The sequence below is a fragment of the Loxodonta africana genome, chromosome 13, assembly GCF_030014295.1.
Source record: "Loxodonta africana isolate mLoxAfr1 chromosome 13, mLoxAfr1.hap2, whole genome shotgun sequence".
NCBI lineage: Eukaryota > Metazoa > Chordata > Mammalia > Proboscidea > Elephantidae > Loxodonta > Loxodonta africana.
In genome coordinates, this window is record NC_087354.1 from 10262086 (window position 1) to 10280269 (window position 18184).

The following is an 18184-nucleotide window of genomic DNA, read 5'->3' on the forward strand; positions in this document are numbered from 1 at the left end:
CCTTAATCCATTTTGAATTTGTTTTTGTGTTTGGTGTGAGGCTTGTATCCAGTTTCATTTTTGTGCATATTAATCCAGTTTTCCCAACACTGTTTATAGAAGAGACTCTTCTTTCCCCATCAGATGAACTTGGCACCCTTGTCAAGAATAAGTTGACCATAGATGTGCGAGTTTATTTCTGGACTCTCAGATCTATTCCACTGGTCTGTGTGTCTTCTTATACCAGTGCCAGGGTACTGTATAATGTTTTGAAATCAGGAAATGTGAGTCGTCCTACTTTGCCATTCTTCAAAACTGCTTTAGCTCTTTGGGCCTCTTGCCATTCCATATAAAATTGACGATTTTTTTTTTTTCTTTCTGTGAAGAAGACTGTTGAAATTTTTATTGGGATTTCGTTGACTCTATAGATCACTTTGGGTAGTATTGACATCTTAACGATATTATGTCTTCCAATCTGTGAACACAGAGCTTCTTTCCATTTATTTATTGTTATTATTAGGTGCCCTCAAGTTGGCTCTGACTCATAGTGACTCTGTGTACCACACAACAAAACACTGCCCAGTCCTGCACCATGCTCACAATTATTGTTATGCTTGAAACCATTGTTGCAGCCACTGTGTGAATCCATCTTGTTAAGGGTTTTCCTCTTTTCCGCTGACCCGGTATTTTACCAAGCGTGCTGTCCTTCTGCAGAGACTGATCGTTCCTGACAACATGTCCAAAGTATGTAAGATGCAGTCTCGTCATCCTTGCTTAGGATCCTTAGGAAGGAGCATTCTGCTTGTACCTCTTCCAAGACAGATTTGTTCATTCTTTCAGCAGTCCATGATCTATTCAGTATTCTTTGCCAGCACCACGGTTCAGAGGCGTCAGTTGTTCAGTCTTCTTTACTCACCGTCCAGCTTTCAAATGCATATGATGTGATTGAAAATACCATGGCTTGGGTCAAGCGCACCTTGGTCTTCAAGGTGACATCTTTGCTTTTCAACATTTTAAAGAGGTCCTTTGCAGCAGATTTGCCCAATGTAATACATCTTTTGATTTCTTGACTGCTGCTTCCGTGGCTGTTGATTGCGGGTCCAAGTAAAATGAAATCCTTGACAACTTCAGTCTTTTCCCTGTTTATCATGATGTGGCTTATTGGTCCAGTTGTGAGGATTTTTGTTTTCTTATGTTGAGGTGTAATCCATACTGAAGGCTGTGGTCTTTGATCTTCATCAGTAAGTGCTTCAAGTCCTCTTTACTTTCAGCAAGCAAGGTTGTGTCATCTGCATAACACAGGTTGTTAATGAGTCTTCCTCCAATCCTAATGTCCCGTTCTTCTTCATATAGTCCAGCTTCTTAGATTACTTGCTCAGCATACAGATTGAATAGGTATGGTGAAAGGATACAACCCTGATGCACACCTTTCCTGACTTTAAACCATGCAGTATCCCCTTGTTCTTTCCAAACAGCTGCCTCTTGATCTATATACAGGTTCCTCATGAGCACAATTAAATATTCTGGAATTCCAATTCTTTGCAATATTATCCGTAATTTGTTATGATCCACACGGTCGAATAAAACACAGGTAAACATCCTTCTGGTATTCCCTGCTTTCAGCCAGGATCCATCTGACATCAGCAATGATATCCCTGGTTCCACGTCCTCTTCTGAAACTGGCCTGAATTTCTGGCAGTTCCCTACTGATACACTGCTGCAGCCGCTTTTGAATGATCTTCAGCAAAATTTTGCTTGCATGTGATACCAGTGACATTGTTCTATAATTTCCACATTTGTTTGGATCACCTTTCTTGGGAATAGGCATAAATATGGATCTCTTCCAGTCAGTTGGCCAGATAGCTGTCTTCCAGATTTCTTGTCATAAATGAATGAGCACTTCCAGTGCTATATCTGTTTGTTGAAACATCTCAGTTGATATTCTGTCAATTTCTGGAGCCTTGTTTTTCACCAATGCCTTCAGAGCAGCTTGGACTTCTTCCTTCAGTACCATCTGTTCCTGATTATATGCTTCCTCTTGAAATGGTTGAGCATGGACCAATTCTTTTCGGTATAAAGACTCCGTGTATTCCTTCCATCTTCTTTTCATGCTTTCTGTGTCACTTAATATTTTCCCCATAGACTCCTCCACTGTTGCAATTTGAGGCTTGAATTATTTCTTCTGTTCAGCTTGAGAAATGCCGAGTGTGTTCTTCCCTTTTGATTTTACCGTCTCCAGCTCTTTGCACATGTCATTATAATACTTTACTTTGTCTTCTCGAGCCGCCCTTTGAAATCTTCTGTTCAATTCTTTTTTCACTTCATCATTTCTTCCTTTTGCTTTAGCTGCTTAACGTTCAAGAGCAAATTTCAGAGTTTCTTCTGACATCCATTTTGGTCTTTTTTTACCTCTTTTTAATGACCTCTTGCTTTCTTCATGTATGATGTCCTTGGTGTCATTCCACAACTTGTCTTCAGTCATTAGTGTTAAATGCATCAAATCTGTTCATGAGCTGGTCTCTAAATTCAAGTGGCGTACACTCAAGGTACTTTGGTTCTTGTGGACTTGTTCTAATTTTCATCAGTTTCAACTTGAACTTGCATATGAGCAATTGATGGTCTGTTCCACAGTCGGCCCTCGCCTTGTTCTAACTGATGATATTGAGCTTTTCCATCATATCTTTCCACAGATGTAGTCGATTTGATTCCTGTGTATTCCGTCTGGCAAGGCCTATGTCAACAGTTGCTGCTTACATTGTTGAAAAAAAAAGGTATTTGCAATGAAGAAGCCATTGGTCTTGGAAAATTCAGTCGTGCGAACCCCAGCGTCGTTTCTATCACCAAGACGATATTTTTCAACTGCCGATCCTCCTCCTTTGTTTCCAACTTTCACATTCCAATCACTAGTAATTATCAGTGCATCCTGATTGCATGTTCTATCAATTTCACACTGCAGAAGCTGGTAAAAATCTTCAGTTTCTTATCTTTGGCCTTAGTGGTTGGTGTGTAAATTTGATTAGTAGTCGTATTAACTGATCTTCCTTATAGGCATATGAATATTATCCTATCACTGACAGCATGTACTTCAGGATAGATCTTGAAGTGTTCTTTCTGACGATGAATGCAATACCATTCCTCTTCAAGTTGTCATTCCTGGCATAGTAAACCATATGATTGTCCGATTCAAAATGGCCAATACCAGTCCATTTCAGCTCACTAATGAAATGTGTTCCATTTCATTTTTGACAATTTCCCGTTTTCCTAGATTCATGCTTCATACATTCCATGTTCTGATTATTAATGGATGTTTGCAGCTGTTTCTTCTCATTTTGAGTTGTGCCACATCAGCACATGAAGGTCTTGAAAGCTCAACTCTTTCATTAGGTTGACTCTGCTTTGAGAAGGCAGCTCTTCCCCAGGCATCTTTTGAGTGCCTTCCAAACTGAGGGGCTCATCTTCCGGCAGTATATCAGACAGTGTTCCACTGCTGTTCATAAGCTTTTCACTGGCTAATTCTTTTCAGAAGTAGACTGCCAGGTCCTTCTTCCTAGCCTGTCTTGGTCTGGAAGTTCAGCTGAAACCTGTCCACCACGGGTAACCCTGCTAGTATCTGAACAGCGGTGGCATAGCTTCTAGCATCACAGCAACATGCAAGCTCCCACAGTACGACAAACTGACAGACATGTGGGGATCCTTTTATTTAGGTCTTCTTTAATCTCTTTCAGCAGTGCTTGATAATTTTCATTATGTAAGTCTTTCACATCCCTGTTTAAATTAATTCCTAGGTACTTTATTCTCTTAGATACTATTGGAAATTGAATTTTTCCTAATTTCCATTTCAGATTTCTTATTACTGGAGTACAGAAACCTAACTGGCTTTTGTTTGTTAAATTGTACCCTGCAACTTTGCTAAATACCTCAGTTTCCTAAATAGAAGCTTTCTTGTGGATTCTTTGAGATTTTCTGTGTGTAGAATCCTATATGCAAATAGAGGTAATTTTACTTCTTTTCTGATTTGGATACCTTTTACTTGTCTTATTGCTTTGGCTTGTACTTCAAGTACAACATTGAATAGCAGTGGCAAGAGCGGGCATCCTTGTTCTTGATTTCTAGGGGGAAGCTCTCAATCTTTCTCCATTAAGTATAATGTCGGTTGTTGGTTTTTCATAAATGGTCTTAATCATATTTAGGAACGTCCCTTCTATTCCTGTCTTGTTGAGGACTTTTATCAAGAAAGGGTGTTGGATTTTATCATATGCCTCTTCTGCAACAGTAGAAATGATCATGTGGTTCTTTTCCTTTGTTCTATTGATGTGGTATATATTACATTGATTGATTTTCTAGTGTTGAACCAGCTATACATTCCTAGAATAAATCCTGCTTGGTCATGGTGTGTTATTTTTTTAATATGCTGTTGGATTCTGTTTGCTAGTATTTTGTTGAGAATTCTTGCATCTGTATTCATAAGGGATATTGACCTGTAGTATTTTTGTCTTGTGGTGTCTTTGATTTGAGTATCAAGGTAATTAATGTTGGCTTCATAGAATAAATTAGGGGGTATTCCTTCCTTCTCTGTCTTGGGAGGTGTTTAAACAGGATTGGTGTCATTTCTTCTCTAAATGTTTGGTAGAATTCCTTAGTGAAGCCATCTGGTCTAGGACTTATTCTTTTTGTCCAGAGCTTTTTGATTACTGATTCAGTCTCTTCACTTGTTATTTGTCTGTTGAGATTTGCTGTTTCCTCTTGCCTCAATTTAGGTAGGTTGTGTGCTTCTAAGAATTTCATCTAGGTTATCCCGATTTGTTAATGTCCATTTATTCATCATGTTCTGTCATAATTCTATTGTGTCAGTTGTAAAGTTTCTATGTTCATTACTTATTTTGGTTTTTTGCAGAGTTTCTCTTTTTTTCTTTGTCAATCTGTCTAAAGGTTTGTCAGTTTGACTGATATTTTCAGAGAACCAGCTTCTGGTTTTGTTGATCATATTTTCTGTTTTCAGTTGCATTTATTTTTGCTCTGATCTTTGATGTTGTTTTTCTTCTGGTAGCTTTAGGCTTGGTTTGCTCTTCTCTTTCTCTAGTTCCTCTAGTTGTAGAGTTAGGCTGTTGGTTCAAGATCTTCATTTTTTATGTAGGCATTTATCACTATAAATTTCCCTCTGAGTACTGCCTTTGCAGCATCTCATAAGTTTTGGTATGTTGTACTTTCATTTTCATTTCACTCTTAAGTATTTTCTCTTTTCATTTCTTCCCTTAATAGTGTTTTGTTTAGTTTCCATATGTTTGTGAATTTTCCAAGGGTGGTTTTTGTTTTATGTTATTAATTTCTAGTTTCCCTCCACTGAGAAAATACTTTGTATGATTTCAGTCTTTTTAAATTTCTGGAGAGTTACTTCATTACCTAACATACAGTCTATCCTGGAGAATGATCCATGTGCACTTTAGTAGAATTATATCATGTCAGAGGAAGTGTCCCATATATGTCCGTTAGGTCTAGTTGGTTTATAGTGTCATTCAGATCCCCTTTTTTCTTTGTTGATCTTTCTAGATGTTCTGTGCAATATTGCAAGTGGTGTATTGAACTTTCCAGCTATTATTGTAGTGCTGTCTACTTCTACCTTCAGTTCCAGCAGTGTTTTGCTTTATATATTTAGGCACTCTGATAATTGGGTGCATATGTGTTTATAATGTCAAATACTCTTGATGAATTGACCCTTTTATCAGTACATAACATGCATCCTTGTCTCTTCTAACACATTTTGTCTTAATTTTGTCTGATATTAATAAGATTGCCACCCTAGCTCTCTTTTTGCTATTAATTTGCAGAGTATTTTTTTTCCATCCTATTCACTTTCAACCTGTGTCTTGTGTCAGAGATGTATCTCTTGTAAACAGCATATAGTTGGATCATGGTTTTTTGTTGGTTTTTTTGTTGGTTTTTCTTCATTCTGCTACTCTCTGCCTTTTGTAAATTTAGCCCATTTATATCCACTGTAGTTACTGATAAGAAAGTTCTTATTTCTGCTGTTTAGTTATTTGTTTTTTGTGTGTCTTAAACCCTCTTGGTCTGTTTCCTCTAATACTGCTGGCTTTTGTTTTCTGTTGTGTGCCATTTTGATTGCCTTCTCCTTTCCTTTTGTGTATATTTAGATATTTTCTTAGTAGTTACCATGAATATTATATTTGAAATCTTGTACTTATAACACACTAGGGTTAGTTGATAACAATTTCTGTGGCATACAAGAAATTCTATACCTATATCATTCCTCTCTCCTCACTAATTTGTTGTTTTCGTCAACTGATTACGTCTTTATATTTCACGTGCCTGTAACATAATGCTATTCTTGCTCTTTATACATTTGTTTTTAAAAAGCACGAAGGATAAAATTAGAATTGTCAAGCATGACTACCTTACTGGCCCTTATTCTTGTGCATGCAGTTAGCTTTACTGGAGAGCTTTCTTTTTGTGTGTGGCTTTGGATTACTTTCTGTTGTCTTTTCTCTTCCATCTACAGGACTCCCAGTAGTTTTTTGTTATTGTTGTTGTTTGTATGATCAGTCTGGTGGATATGCATTCTCTTTGCTTCTGTTTGTCTGGCAATGTCTTAGCTTCACTCTCATTCTTAAAGAACAGTTTCACTAGATAACAATATTCTTGGGTAACAGTTTTTTTATTTCAGCACTTTAATTGTATCATTTCATTGCCTTCTGGCTTTCGCTGTTTCTGAGGCTCAGTTGGCCCTTAATCTTCCTGGGGATCCTTTATATGTGACTGTGAACTTCTCTCTTCTTGCTTTCAGGATTCTCTATCTTTACTTCTGGGGGCCCGATTATGATGTGGCTCAGGTGTAGATCTCTTTGGCTTTATCTTGCTTGGATCCCATTGAATATCTTGGATATGTAGATTCATTTCCTTCATCACATTCAGGAAATTTTCTGTCATTTCTTCAGATGTTTTATCTGCCCCTTGTTCTTTCTCATCCCTTTCCAGAATTTTTGATACGTGTGTTAGGTCTCTTCATGTTGTCCCATAATTCTGTTGAACTGTGCTCACCAGCCGTGAGCTTCTGTTCTTGTTGAATTTCAACCTACATAATTTTGACTCTCTCATCCTCCAGTTCACTGATTCTTCTGCCTACTCAAATCTGTTGTTAAATCCTCTCACTGTGTTTCTCATTTCAGTTGTCTCTTTCAGTAGCAATATTTCTGTTTGCTTTCTTTTTTAGAGTCTGTTTTTTTTAAATCTTTGTTTTGTTCATGCACTTATTTTCTTATCTCTTTTACATATTTGTCTATATTTTCTCTTAGTTCTTTTGTTCTGCTTAACGTTGTTATATTCTTTCATTATGTTCATTATTTGGGCTTCTGGAGATGAGACTTTATTCCCTATGTGTTCATTTAGATGGCCTATTGTTTGTCTTATCTCTTTGCATCTTGTGATTTTTTGTTGTTGTTGTCATCGGGGCACTGGAGTTTTGGAGGGTGTTAACGTTCTCAGTTCTCTCCAGTATTTGGTGCTTTTGCCCACGCTACTTTCTGCAAGAAACTCTTAGGCAGGCAGAGCCTTTGGTCCCTGTTTACCTCTTCTCTGTGATAGCTCCTTCTCCTTTCATGTTTCAATTAGGATTTGAAAGTTCCGGATCTCAATTTTCAACCTGTGTCTCCCAGACACACCAGAGAACAGGCAGTGATCAATCTCTCCACCGGAGGGCATAGCCAGTCTGGAAATATGCTGAGCAGTAATCAGTCTGTCCACCAGGGAGTACAGTCTTATCTCTCTGGTTATTGCTCCCTTCCCTGCTGTATTTCTGCAACCATGGTTTTCAGTGGGAAAGCCCACACCTGGTGAGCCTCTTGCAGGGCTGGGTATTGCCCTTAGGTGTTGCCCAAGGCTTGCTTTTCTGCTCTGGGGGGGTTGCTCGTATCTGAGCTGGCACGCAGGGGAAGCAAAGGCAGACTTTCCTTTGTGTTAAGAGAAGGAGGGGCTGGCAGTGACTCCCCCCCTCCCCCCCAGGAGATCTACAGTGTTGATTTCGGAGGCCTGAGCTATGGGGTGGCCTGTATACAGGTAGGCAGAATGCTGGCTGTGGGAGTGGACCCCACTGTAAGGGCCTTCTATAGCAGTTTGCAGCAGTCTGGGAGCCAACAGTTACTGTGTGGGGTAGAGCTGGCATGCTCAGAATGGACTCCTAGGAGGTCTGCCTTGTTAATTTCAGAACCCCAGCTGTAGTGTATTGGCTTTGGGACCAAGCTCTACGAAAGGTGCCTGCTTCCTAGCTCACAGCAGCTTCACTCAGCAGTTGTCAGCATCGACCGGAACAGGGGGCATACAGACCCAAAATGACCCTCAGGGAAATCTGTTCTGTTGATTTCAGGAGTCTCTGGTATAAAGTATGCAGACAGGCAGAATTTTTATGATGGTAGCAAGCTCCACTACGGGGAACCTCTTGTAGGAATTTGGAGCAGCCTGGCAGCTGCCAGTTACCGGGTGAGGGAGAGACTGGCATGCTTAGAATGTCCCCCAGGGAAATGAGCCTTGTTGATTTTAGAGCAGACTTTGCACAGGCAGAAGATGTGGTGACTGGGGAAGCGGGTTTTTTTGCTGGGGTCGCTTCCTCAGTTCACAGCATCCAGCGGCCCCACATGGCTGGGCAGAGAGGCACATTTGGTGGTAGAAGCAATTTTTCTGTTGTATGCAACTCATTGTGGATTCTTACCATTCTGCAGTTACCCACTATTGTCCTATGCTCTCCCTCAAGGCCAAGTACCGTTTTCTTGCTGTGTTCAAGGAGTAGGGTTGGAACAATGATCTATTTATGCTGCCATCTTTCCAAGTCCTCCAGTAGTATATTTCTATCTATAGATTTGCCTTTTCTGGACATTTCATACAAATGGACCACAATGCTTCTTTCAGTTAACATAATATTTTTCAGGTTCATTCATGTAATATGTATCAGCAGTTTGTTCCTTTTTATTTCTGAACAGTATCCTGTTGTATATAAATACCATATTTTGTGTATCCATTTATGCATTGATGACACTTGGGTTGTTTCCACTTTTTTTGCTATTATGAATTACGTTGCTGTGAACATTTATATAAAGTCTTTATGAGGAAATAGGTTTTTATTTCTCTTGGGTAAAAACCTATAAATGGAATTGCTGAGTCATGTGATAAATTTATGGTCAACTTTTTAAGAAACTCTACTGAAGTGGCTTACCATTTTACTTCCCCACCAGTAATGTGTGAGTAATCTTTGGTGAAATATCTATTCACGTTTATCCCCATTCTTCATTTGGGTTGTTTGTCTTCTTACTGTTGAGTTCTAGGAATTCTTTATATAACCCAACCCAGACCTAGTCTGGATAAAAATTCTTTATCATATGTATGATTTGCATATATTTTCTTCCAGTCTGTAGCTTGTCTTTTCATTTTCTTAAAGCTGTCTTTTGAAGTACAATTTTTTTTTTATAAAGTCCTATTTATCTTTTTTTTTTAACAGATCGTGTTTTTGGTGTTTTATCTAAGAAGTGTTTGTTTAATTCAAGTCATAATGACTTTTCCCTGTTTTATTCTATAAAAGTTTTATAGTTTTTTGGCTTTTACATTTAGGTGTGTAATCCATTTTTAATGAAGTTTTATATGGTCTTAGTTAATAATCTTAAATTTATCTTTCTGCATGTAGATACTGAATTGTGGTGGAACCATTTTATTGAAAAAACTTATCATTTTCTATAGAATTTCCTTGGCACCTTTGTCAAAAGTCAGTCGCCCATAACTGTGAGGATTTATTTCTGGACTCTCCATTTTATTCCACTGATCTTTATGTCTGTCCTGTGCCAGGACCACACTGTCTTGATTACTGTAGCTTTGTAGTAAGTTTCGAAAGTAAGACATGTAAGTATTCCAACTTGGTTCATTTTCAAAGTCATTTTAGCTACTCTGGGTCCATTGTGTTTCTGTGTAACTTTTGGGATCAGCAAAAAATACCTACTTGGATTTTCATAGAGATGTTTTGAACCCATACATAAATTTCAGGAGAATGACGTTGTCTTAGTTATCTGTTTCCAAAGTACAATCAGTGGTGGAACAGGCTCAAGGTAAACATTTCATTATAAATGGGAGAAATTGGAGAGAAAGAAGGGATAACGGGCACCAGCAGAACACATTAAATTAGCTCTCGAGGCTTGAAAATAATCTTCTCTTAGACCATCTAGTCTGCCCTCCAGATTCTGGGTGTTGGCCATGTTCTCTGGATTCTGGGTGAAGGCACCTCAGCCCTGGGCTTCAGCTCCGGCTTCCAGACTCAATAGGACAGCAACTCTGCTCCCTCGGCTTTGGCCAGTCCCATTCTCCTAGTCCATCTGACTGGCGATCCCCCTCTGCTCTGACAGGCCTTGTTTTTCTGCCTCTGGGGCATAGCAGCTCTGCCCCCTCAGCTTTGGGCGGCAGCTCCACCCCCTGGCACGCCTTGACGGCAGCCCTACCCTCCAAAACCAAGTTGGTGAAGATCTGACTCTTTGAAACCTGGAAGGCCCTGCCTCCTGTGCTCCTTCCATCAGTTCTGCTGATCTTGTCTTTGGAGGACAACAGATGTATCTCTTGTCGTGTTTCCAGTGTAAAATTCCACGATGCAGGCGTGTTCTTTCTCTGTCTCCTTCAACCTAAGTTAATAGGTTTTCTGCTGTGGTAGTTGATTAGACCCATCGTCACAGGCTTAATTTCTTTAACAAAAAATCATGTAGCCACATCCTTGGTGAACATTCTAGGACACATGTCCTTAGTTTGTACAAACGGATTTGCCAAATCTTTAAGTTCTGTTTTCATTTTGCACAGTTCATTTTAAAGTCCTTCTCTTTCCTCTTGCATTTTACTGTAAGCAGCAAGGAGAAACCACATGGTCCCTTTAAGATCTTGCTTAGAAATCTCAGCCAGAAATCCAAGTTCATCACTTACAAGTTCTGCCTTTCACCAAACATTCGAATATAATTCAGACGAGTTCTTTGCCACTGCATAAAAGGAATCATCACCCTTCCTCCATTGTCCAAACACATGTTCGTCAGTTTCCGTTAAAGCCTCACCAGAAGCACAATTGAACACCCACCCACGTTTCTAGGAGCGTTCTGTTGCTGGCACCATGTGTGTTCTCTAAGACGAAAGAGGCTTTCTCTGTAGCTCTCGTCCCTTCTTCGGAGCCCTCACCAGAATTGCCTTTGACATTGGCTTTATCCATAATTCTACCACCTGTCTCTTCAGGGCAATCTAGGCTTTTCCTATTAAAAAAAAAAAAAAATTAGGCACCTTTAAACTCTTCCAGCCTCTACCCAGTACCCAATTCCAAAATCACTTCCATATTTTAGGTATTTGTTAGAGCAGCACCCCCCTTCTTGGTACCAGATTCTTAGTTACTTAGTGCTACTATGACAGAAATACCACAAGTAGATGGCTTTAAGAAACAAATTATTTTCTCACAGTTTGGGAGGCTACACATGTGAATTCAGGGTGCCGCTCTAGGGGAAGGCCTTCTCTCTGTGTCAGCTCTGGAGGAAGGTCCTTCAGCTTCTGTTTCCCGATTCCTTGGAGATCTCCATGTGTCTTGGCATCTGTCTTACGCCATCTCTCCTTCCTAGGTTGTTTGTTTAATCTCTTTTATATCTCAAAAGAGATAGACTCAAGATACACCCTACACTAATCCTGTTTAACATAACAAAGACAACCCATTCCTAAATACAATCATAACCACAGGCACAGAGGTTAGGATTTACAGCACATTTTAGGGACACATTCAGTCAGTAACAGACATCTTAACAATATTGAATCTGCCCATCTGTGAGCATGGATGTCTCTTCATTTCCTTAGAGCTTCCTTGATTTTACAGCAGTATTTTGTAGTGTACAAGTCTTGCAGTGATTTTGTTAAACACATTTAATATTTTGTTTTCTAATACTATTGTAAATGTAATTGATTTCTTGATTTCATATTCAGATTGTTATTGCGTGTAGAAATATAATTGATTTTTCTACATCGAACTTGTATTTCTGCAATTTCACGGAGCTCATTTATTCTAACACTTTGTGAATTCCATAAGACATTTTACATACGGGGTCACGTTAAAACTGCAAATACTGTTTTACTTCCTCCTTTCCAGTCTGGGAGCTTTTTATTTTCTGCCTTACTGCACTGTCTAGAACCTCCAGTGTAATGTGAATCGAAGTAAGAACAGACATGCTTGCCTTGTTCCTGGTCTGAGGGAGAAGGCATTCAGTCTTTCACCAGTGAGAATGATGTCAGCAGTAGGTTTTTTGTAGATGGCTCCTATCAGGTTGGGGAAGTTCCTTACCGGGTCGGGCAAGTTCCTTACCGGGTCGGGGAAGTTCCTTACCAGGTTGCTGAGAGTTTTTATCAGGAGTGAATCTTGGATTTTGTCCGAGGCTTTTTCTGCATCTAATGAGATGATCATGTTTTTGTCTTTTATTAACATTGTGTTAAATTGATTTTCAGATGGTAGACCAGCCTTGCCTTCCTGGGATAATTTGATTTGCTAATATCGTGTTGATAGTTTTTGCATCTATAATCATAAGGGATATTATATTGGTCAGTAGTTTTCCTCTGATGTCTTTGTCTGGTTTTGCTATCAGGATAATACTTAGCTCATTAAAAAGGGGACGAGCTATAAAAATCAGAGGGGTACGATTGCTGCCTGTTGGAGGATGACAGTGGAGTACCTATGGGGTGCCCCTCATTCGCCTCCAAGACATCATCATGTGGCGTCATCAGTAGAAAGGTTACATTATATTTAATATCCTTGATAAAACAGCAGTGGAGTGGCTTTTAGAAAGATTTTTGCCACAAACCATTGAAACATAGAAAGTATGAGGCTTGAGCTATTATGTGCAAGACATAGGGAAAAGACCACCTCCCATTTAAATGAGATGATTACTTAATTTCAAAGTCTCTGTAGTATTTTGGAGTTGCCAGAATACGGGGAGCTTCCCTTACACAGGTCATCGTGAAGGCAGCCTGGGTGTGGTGTACTCAGTTGCCTGTTTTACCCGTCCGCCGAGTGTTTTTCCGGTAGTAATCCTTTCCTTTCCATTTCATTACAGAGGAGGAGGGAAGAGACCTGAGCTGTGTCGTTGCTTCTCTTATCCAAGTGATGCTGGATCCTCACTTTAGGACAATTACTGGATTCCAGAGTCTGATTCAGAAGGAGTGGGTCATGACAGGATACCAGTTCCTGGACAGGTGCAACCACTTAAAGAGATCGGAGAAAGAGGTAACAACGTCTCCGTGCCTTATTGTTAGCGTTTCAGTCTGCCGAAGATAAAGTCTACGTCTTTGTCAGAGGAGTCTCCTGTGAAGAGGTGGGGGAGGCTTTACCTATTGTACACTTAGTTTCCTTAGTCCTAGACTAGCTAATGGATTAGCGTCCAAATTGATGGACTTGTGAATATTATCGTAACTCTATAGGTGAAATCCTAAAAAGTTGTCTGTAGCATTTTCCCTAAAATGGAAAAACCTGAAGAAATGCTGCATGAACTCCTCTGCAAAGCAGATAAACCAGCACATCCAATAGAAGGGGGTACGCTGGATAAAATGCGTCTCTTAGAAGGGGCACGCTGGATAAAAACGTGTCTCTTAGAAGGGGGCACACTGGATAAAAACGTGTCTCTTAGAAGGGGGCACGCTGGATGAAAACGTGTCTCTTAGAAGGGGGCACGCTAGATAAAAACGTGTCTCTTAGAAGGGGGATGAAAAGTTCAAGAGGAACACCTTTGTAACAGCTGTGGGTAGTGGGTGCCTTGGATCTGTAGTTGTGTGGCCATCTCAGGCCAGTCAGATCATCTGCTTCCTACAGGCTGCCTTCCGAGGGCACAGTTTGACTTGTGCCGGCTCATATTTAATAATGAATTACATTATCTGAGACAGTTGCCACAGTGAATCCTTCCCTTGTAGAATGACAGGACTTCTCTGTCATAGGACATGGTCGTGATAACATAGCTGATGCCAAACTCATAAAGCTCAAGGACGTGCTCTGAATGGTGAGCCCACAGGGTCAACAAAAGCTAGTTACAGAAATTTTCCATCTTTTAAAAAAATTCTAAAAATTGTTTCCAGAACACAGTTAAACACGTATTTTCCCCATCCTTATTCAGATAATGGCACCCTGCACCCCTCCACTTTATCTGCTTACTGGGAAGTGAGAGTGTGATACATATCAGGGTGGAACATGCTTCCTAAGCGTGCCGTCAGATCTGGTGACGAGTTTCACAAACCCTTAGCTCAACTCAGGAGTCAGGTGTGCTTTGAGGCTTCACTGTTTTCTTAATCCCTTCCTTAATGGCAATAAATTTGGAAATAAATGTGAGCAGCTGAAGGACAATATTAAATAGTCACATTTTCTGTTTTTATTTGCCAGTCTCCCTTATTTTTGCTATTCTTGGACGCCACATGGCAGCTCCTAGAACAATATCCAGCAGCTTTCGAGTTTTCTGAAACGTACTTGGCGGTCCTGCACGACAGCACCCGGATCTCACTGTTTGGCACTTTTCTGTTCAACAGCCCTCATCAGCGGGTGAAGCAGAGCACAGTAAGCAGTGTTGTGGCCGCAGCTACTTTTTTTTACAACTTTTTTGAGATATAATTGAAGTGCAGTAAACTGCATATTTGAAATATACAATTTAAGACCATTTTAGTTACCATTTTAAGTTGTAATTTCTATATGAGCTATTTTTTAAAGATTTATATAAAAATCGGAACTTGTTTTATTTTTATGAATGAGCATTTTATGTCCTTTTCTCTGATATAAATTGTTCATAATAAACCAATTTAAAGACATAAATTATTTTACCCACCTTAAATGTTATCCTTTTCTATTTATATTTTCCCATGTGGGCTGTTGGGATGGTGATTAAAAAAAGGCCCTCTGAAGACACTTAATTCCTGGCTCGGTAGAATAAAAGTTGTACAAAGCAAGCTCAGGATAGTTGATAGGTGAGATGTAGGTGGTGTGTACCAGACTCAGATTCTGTACAGAATCCCGTGGGCCATACGGCAGTCGCTTTTGGGTAGTATTGTAAGTTTTTAGTCACAATTCATCAGCCTAGAAAAAGAATCCTTATGACTAAGAAGGGTCTCAAGCAAGATTAGAAACATGCCTCTCTGGTGGCCGCTCATGGAAGACACGAGTTCTGTCTCCCACACATTTGAGCTGGCAGTTAAAAACCCCGTAAGTACTGGAGTGAACGCCAAGGAAAACTGAAAGAGCAGCTGAGGTAGGCCTCTGGAAAGACTTTCTAAGAAGAGATTACCCTCACAGTGAACTGTGGGGCCTTGAGCTTTAGCATTAGGGCTCTGGTCTGGGCAAGATGCTAGGCCTAGGTTCCTCTTAGGTTTAAGCCTGTAAGCCCAGGTTCCTCATCTCTAAGATGGATCCATCGAGCTAACAATAGTGTCTTTGGCCTCAATGAGGTGAAAACATTTTGTAAACTGTGAAGCATTATGCAAATTATCCTAATGAATCATTCCGATTACAGCTGTGAAAGCTAAATGCACTAGGCAGTGAAGGGGGTGACTGCATTCAGGCTAGTGCAATAGGGAGTTGTTCTGGTGCTGTGGAGTTGATCTTGACTCAGTAACCCTACGTACAACAGAACAAAACGCTGCTGCCCGGTCCTGTGCCATCCTCACTATCATTGCTATGTTTGAGCCCATTGTTGCAGCCATCATGTCAGTCCATCTCGTTGAGGGTCTTCCGCTTTTTCACTGACCCTCTACTTTACCAAGCATGATATGCTTCTCTAGGGACTGGTCCCTCCTGATAACGTGTCCAGAGTATTTGAGATGAAGTCTCACTGTACTCACTTCTGAGCAGCATTCTGGCGATACTTCTTCCAAGACAGATTGGTTCTTTCTTCTGGCAGTCCATGGTATATTCTGTATTCTTCCCCAACACTGTATTCATATGCATCAGTTCTTACTTGATCTTCCTTATTCGTTGTCCAGCTTTTGCACATATATGAGGTGACTGAAAATACCATGGCTTGGGTCAGGCGTACCTTGGTCAAGGTGACACCTTTGCTTTTTAACACCTTAAAAGAGGGTCTTTTGCGGCAGATTTGCCCGGTGCAGTACGTCTTTTGATTTCTTGACTGCTGCTTCCATGGGTGTCGATTGTGAATCCAAGTAAAATGAAATCCTTGACAACTTCAGTATTTTCTCCATTTATCATGATGTGGCTTATTGGTCCAGTTGTGAGGAATTTTGTTTTCTTATGTTGAGGTGTGAGACATACTGAAGGCTGTGTCTTTGATCTTCAGTAAGTGCTTCAGGTCCCCTTCACTTTCAGCAAGCAAGATTGTATCCTCTGCATATTGCAGGTTGTTAATGAGTCTTCCTCCAGTCCTGATACTGTGTTCTTTGTATACGCTGGCTTCTCTAGTTATTTGCTCAGCATACAGATTGAATAAGTATAGTGAAAGGATACAACCCTGATGTACACCTTCTTTGATTTTAAACCACTCAGTAGCCCCTTGTTCAATTCGAAAGACTGCCTCTTAGTCTAAGTACAGGCTCCTCTTCAGCACAGTTTAGTGTTCTAGAATTCCCGTTGTTCACAGTGTTATCCATAATTTGTTATGATCTACACGGTCGAATGCCTTTGCATAGTCAATTAAACACAGGTAAACATCTTTCTGGTACGCTCTGCTTTCAGCTAAGATCCATCTGACATCAGCAGTGAAATCCCTCATTCCACGTCCTCTTCTGAATCAGAGTTGAATTTTGGCAATTCCCTGTCAACATACTGCTGCAACTGTTTTTGAATCATCTTCAGCAAAATTTTACCTGTGTGTGGTATTAATGGTATTAGTTCCATAATTATCACATTTTGTCGGATCACCTTTCTTCGGAATGGGCACAAATATGGATCTCTTCCAGTTGGTTTGCCAGGTAGTTGTCTTCTGAATTTATTGGCATAGACGAGTGAGCGCTTCCCACATCGCATCCGTTTGTTGAAATACCTCAATTGCTATTCTCTCCATTCCTGGAGCCTTGTTTTTCCCCAGTGCCTTCAGGGCAGCTTGGACTTCTTCCAGTACCATCAGTTCTTCTTCACATGCTCCCTCCCGAAATGGCTGAACGTGAACCAGTTCCTTTGGTGCAGTGACCCTGGATTCCTCGCCATCTTCTGGTGCTTCCTGTGTCGTTCAGTATTTTGCCCATAGAATCCTTCAGTGTTGCAACTCAAGGCTTGAATTTTTTCTTCAGTTCTTTCAGCTTGAGAAATGCTGAGTGTGTTCTTCCCTTTTGGTTTTCTTACTCAGGTCTTTGCACGTTTCATTATAGTACTTCATTTTCTCGAGCTGCCCTTTGAAATCTTTAGTTCACTTCAGTTACTTCATCATTTCTCCCGTTGACTTCAGCTACTCTACGTTCAAAAGCAGGTTTCAGAGTCTCTTCTAACATCCATTTTGGCTTTTCTTTCTTTCCTCTTTTTAATGACCTTTTGCTTTCTTCATGTGTGATGTCCTCGATGTCATCTCACAACTCCTGATCCTCAGTCATTAGTGTTCATTGTTGAGACGGTCTCTAAATTCAAGTGGGATATATTCAAGGTCCCACTTTGGCTCTCGTGGACTTGTTTCAATTTTCTTCACCTTCATCTTGAACTTGCATATGAGCAATTGATGGTCTGTTCCACAGTCGGCCCCTGGCCTTGTTCTGACTGATACTGAGCTTCTCCATCATCTCTTTCCACAGATGTAGTCGATTTGATTCCTCTGTATTCCATCCAGAGAGGTCCACATGTATACTCGCTGTTCATGTTGTTGAAAAAGGTATTTGCAATGAATGAGTCGTTGGTGTTGCAGAATTCTGTCATGTGATCTCTGGCATTGTTTCTGTCACCATATTTTCCAAACACTGTCCCTTCTGTAATAGGGAGAGAGCTCCATTAATGAGGAACATCCCAAAGAGGAGGGGCCTGGGGCAGAGGTCGTTCCCCAGAATACATGAGCCATTTCTTCACATTGCAGCTGCCTTCTGGGAGCACAGGGTTCAGATACATTCAGCATCGTTGTAGGGTTTTAGATATAATAATTGCGGAAAGAAATTTTTATCAAATGTATCCTATGCTTCCCTAAAAGAATTTAACCTTTGTCACTATTGTAATAGGGAACAGCGGTGGGCTCAAGTCTACTGAAGCAGG

At 40.3% G+C, this 18184-nt stretch overlaps 1 protein-coding gene across 4 annotated transcripts in view; it reads left to right on the forward strand.

Annotated features, from left to right (window-relative positions):
* Positions 1 to 18184, forward strand: part of MTMR10 (myotubularin related protein 10) — a 75732-nt gene that overhangs the window by 50130 nt on the left and 7418 nt on the right. For 3 of the 4 annotated variants that reach the window (XR_010323745.1, XM_064296228.1, XM_064296226.1), the window contains exons 13-14: positions 13083 to 13252; positions 14396 to 14566. Coding sequence is in view for 3 of the 4 variants with exons in the window: in XM_064296228.1 (XP_064152298.1) it covers positions 13083 to 13252; positions 14396 to 14566 (341 nt within the window). In the remaining variant the exon portion in view is untranslated. The remainder of the gene's footprint in view (positions 1 to 13082; positions 13253 to 14395; positions 14567 to 18184) is intronic. The other variant, XM_064296227.1, reaches the window with a different exon arrangement.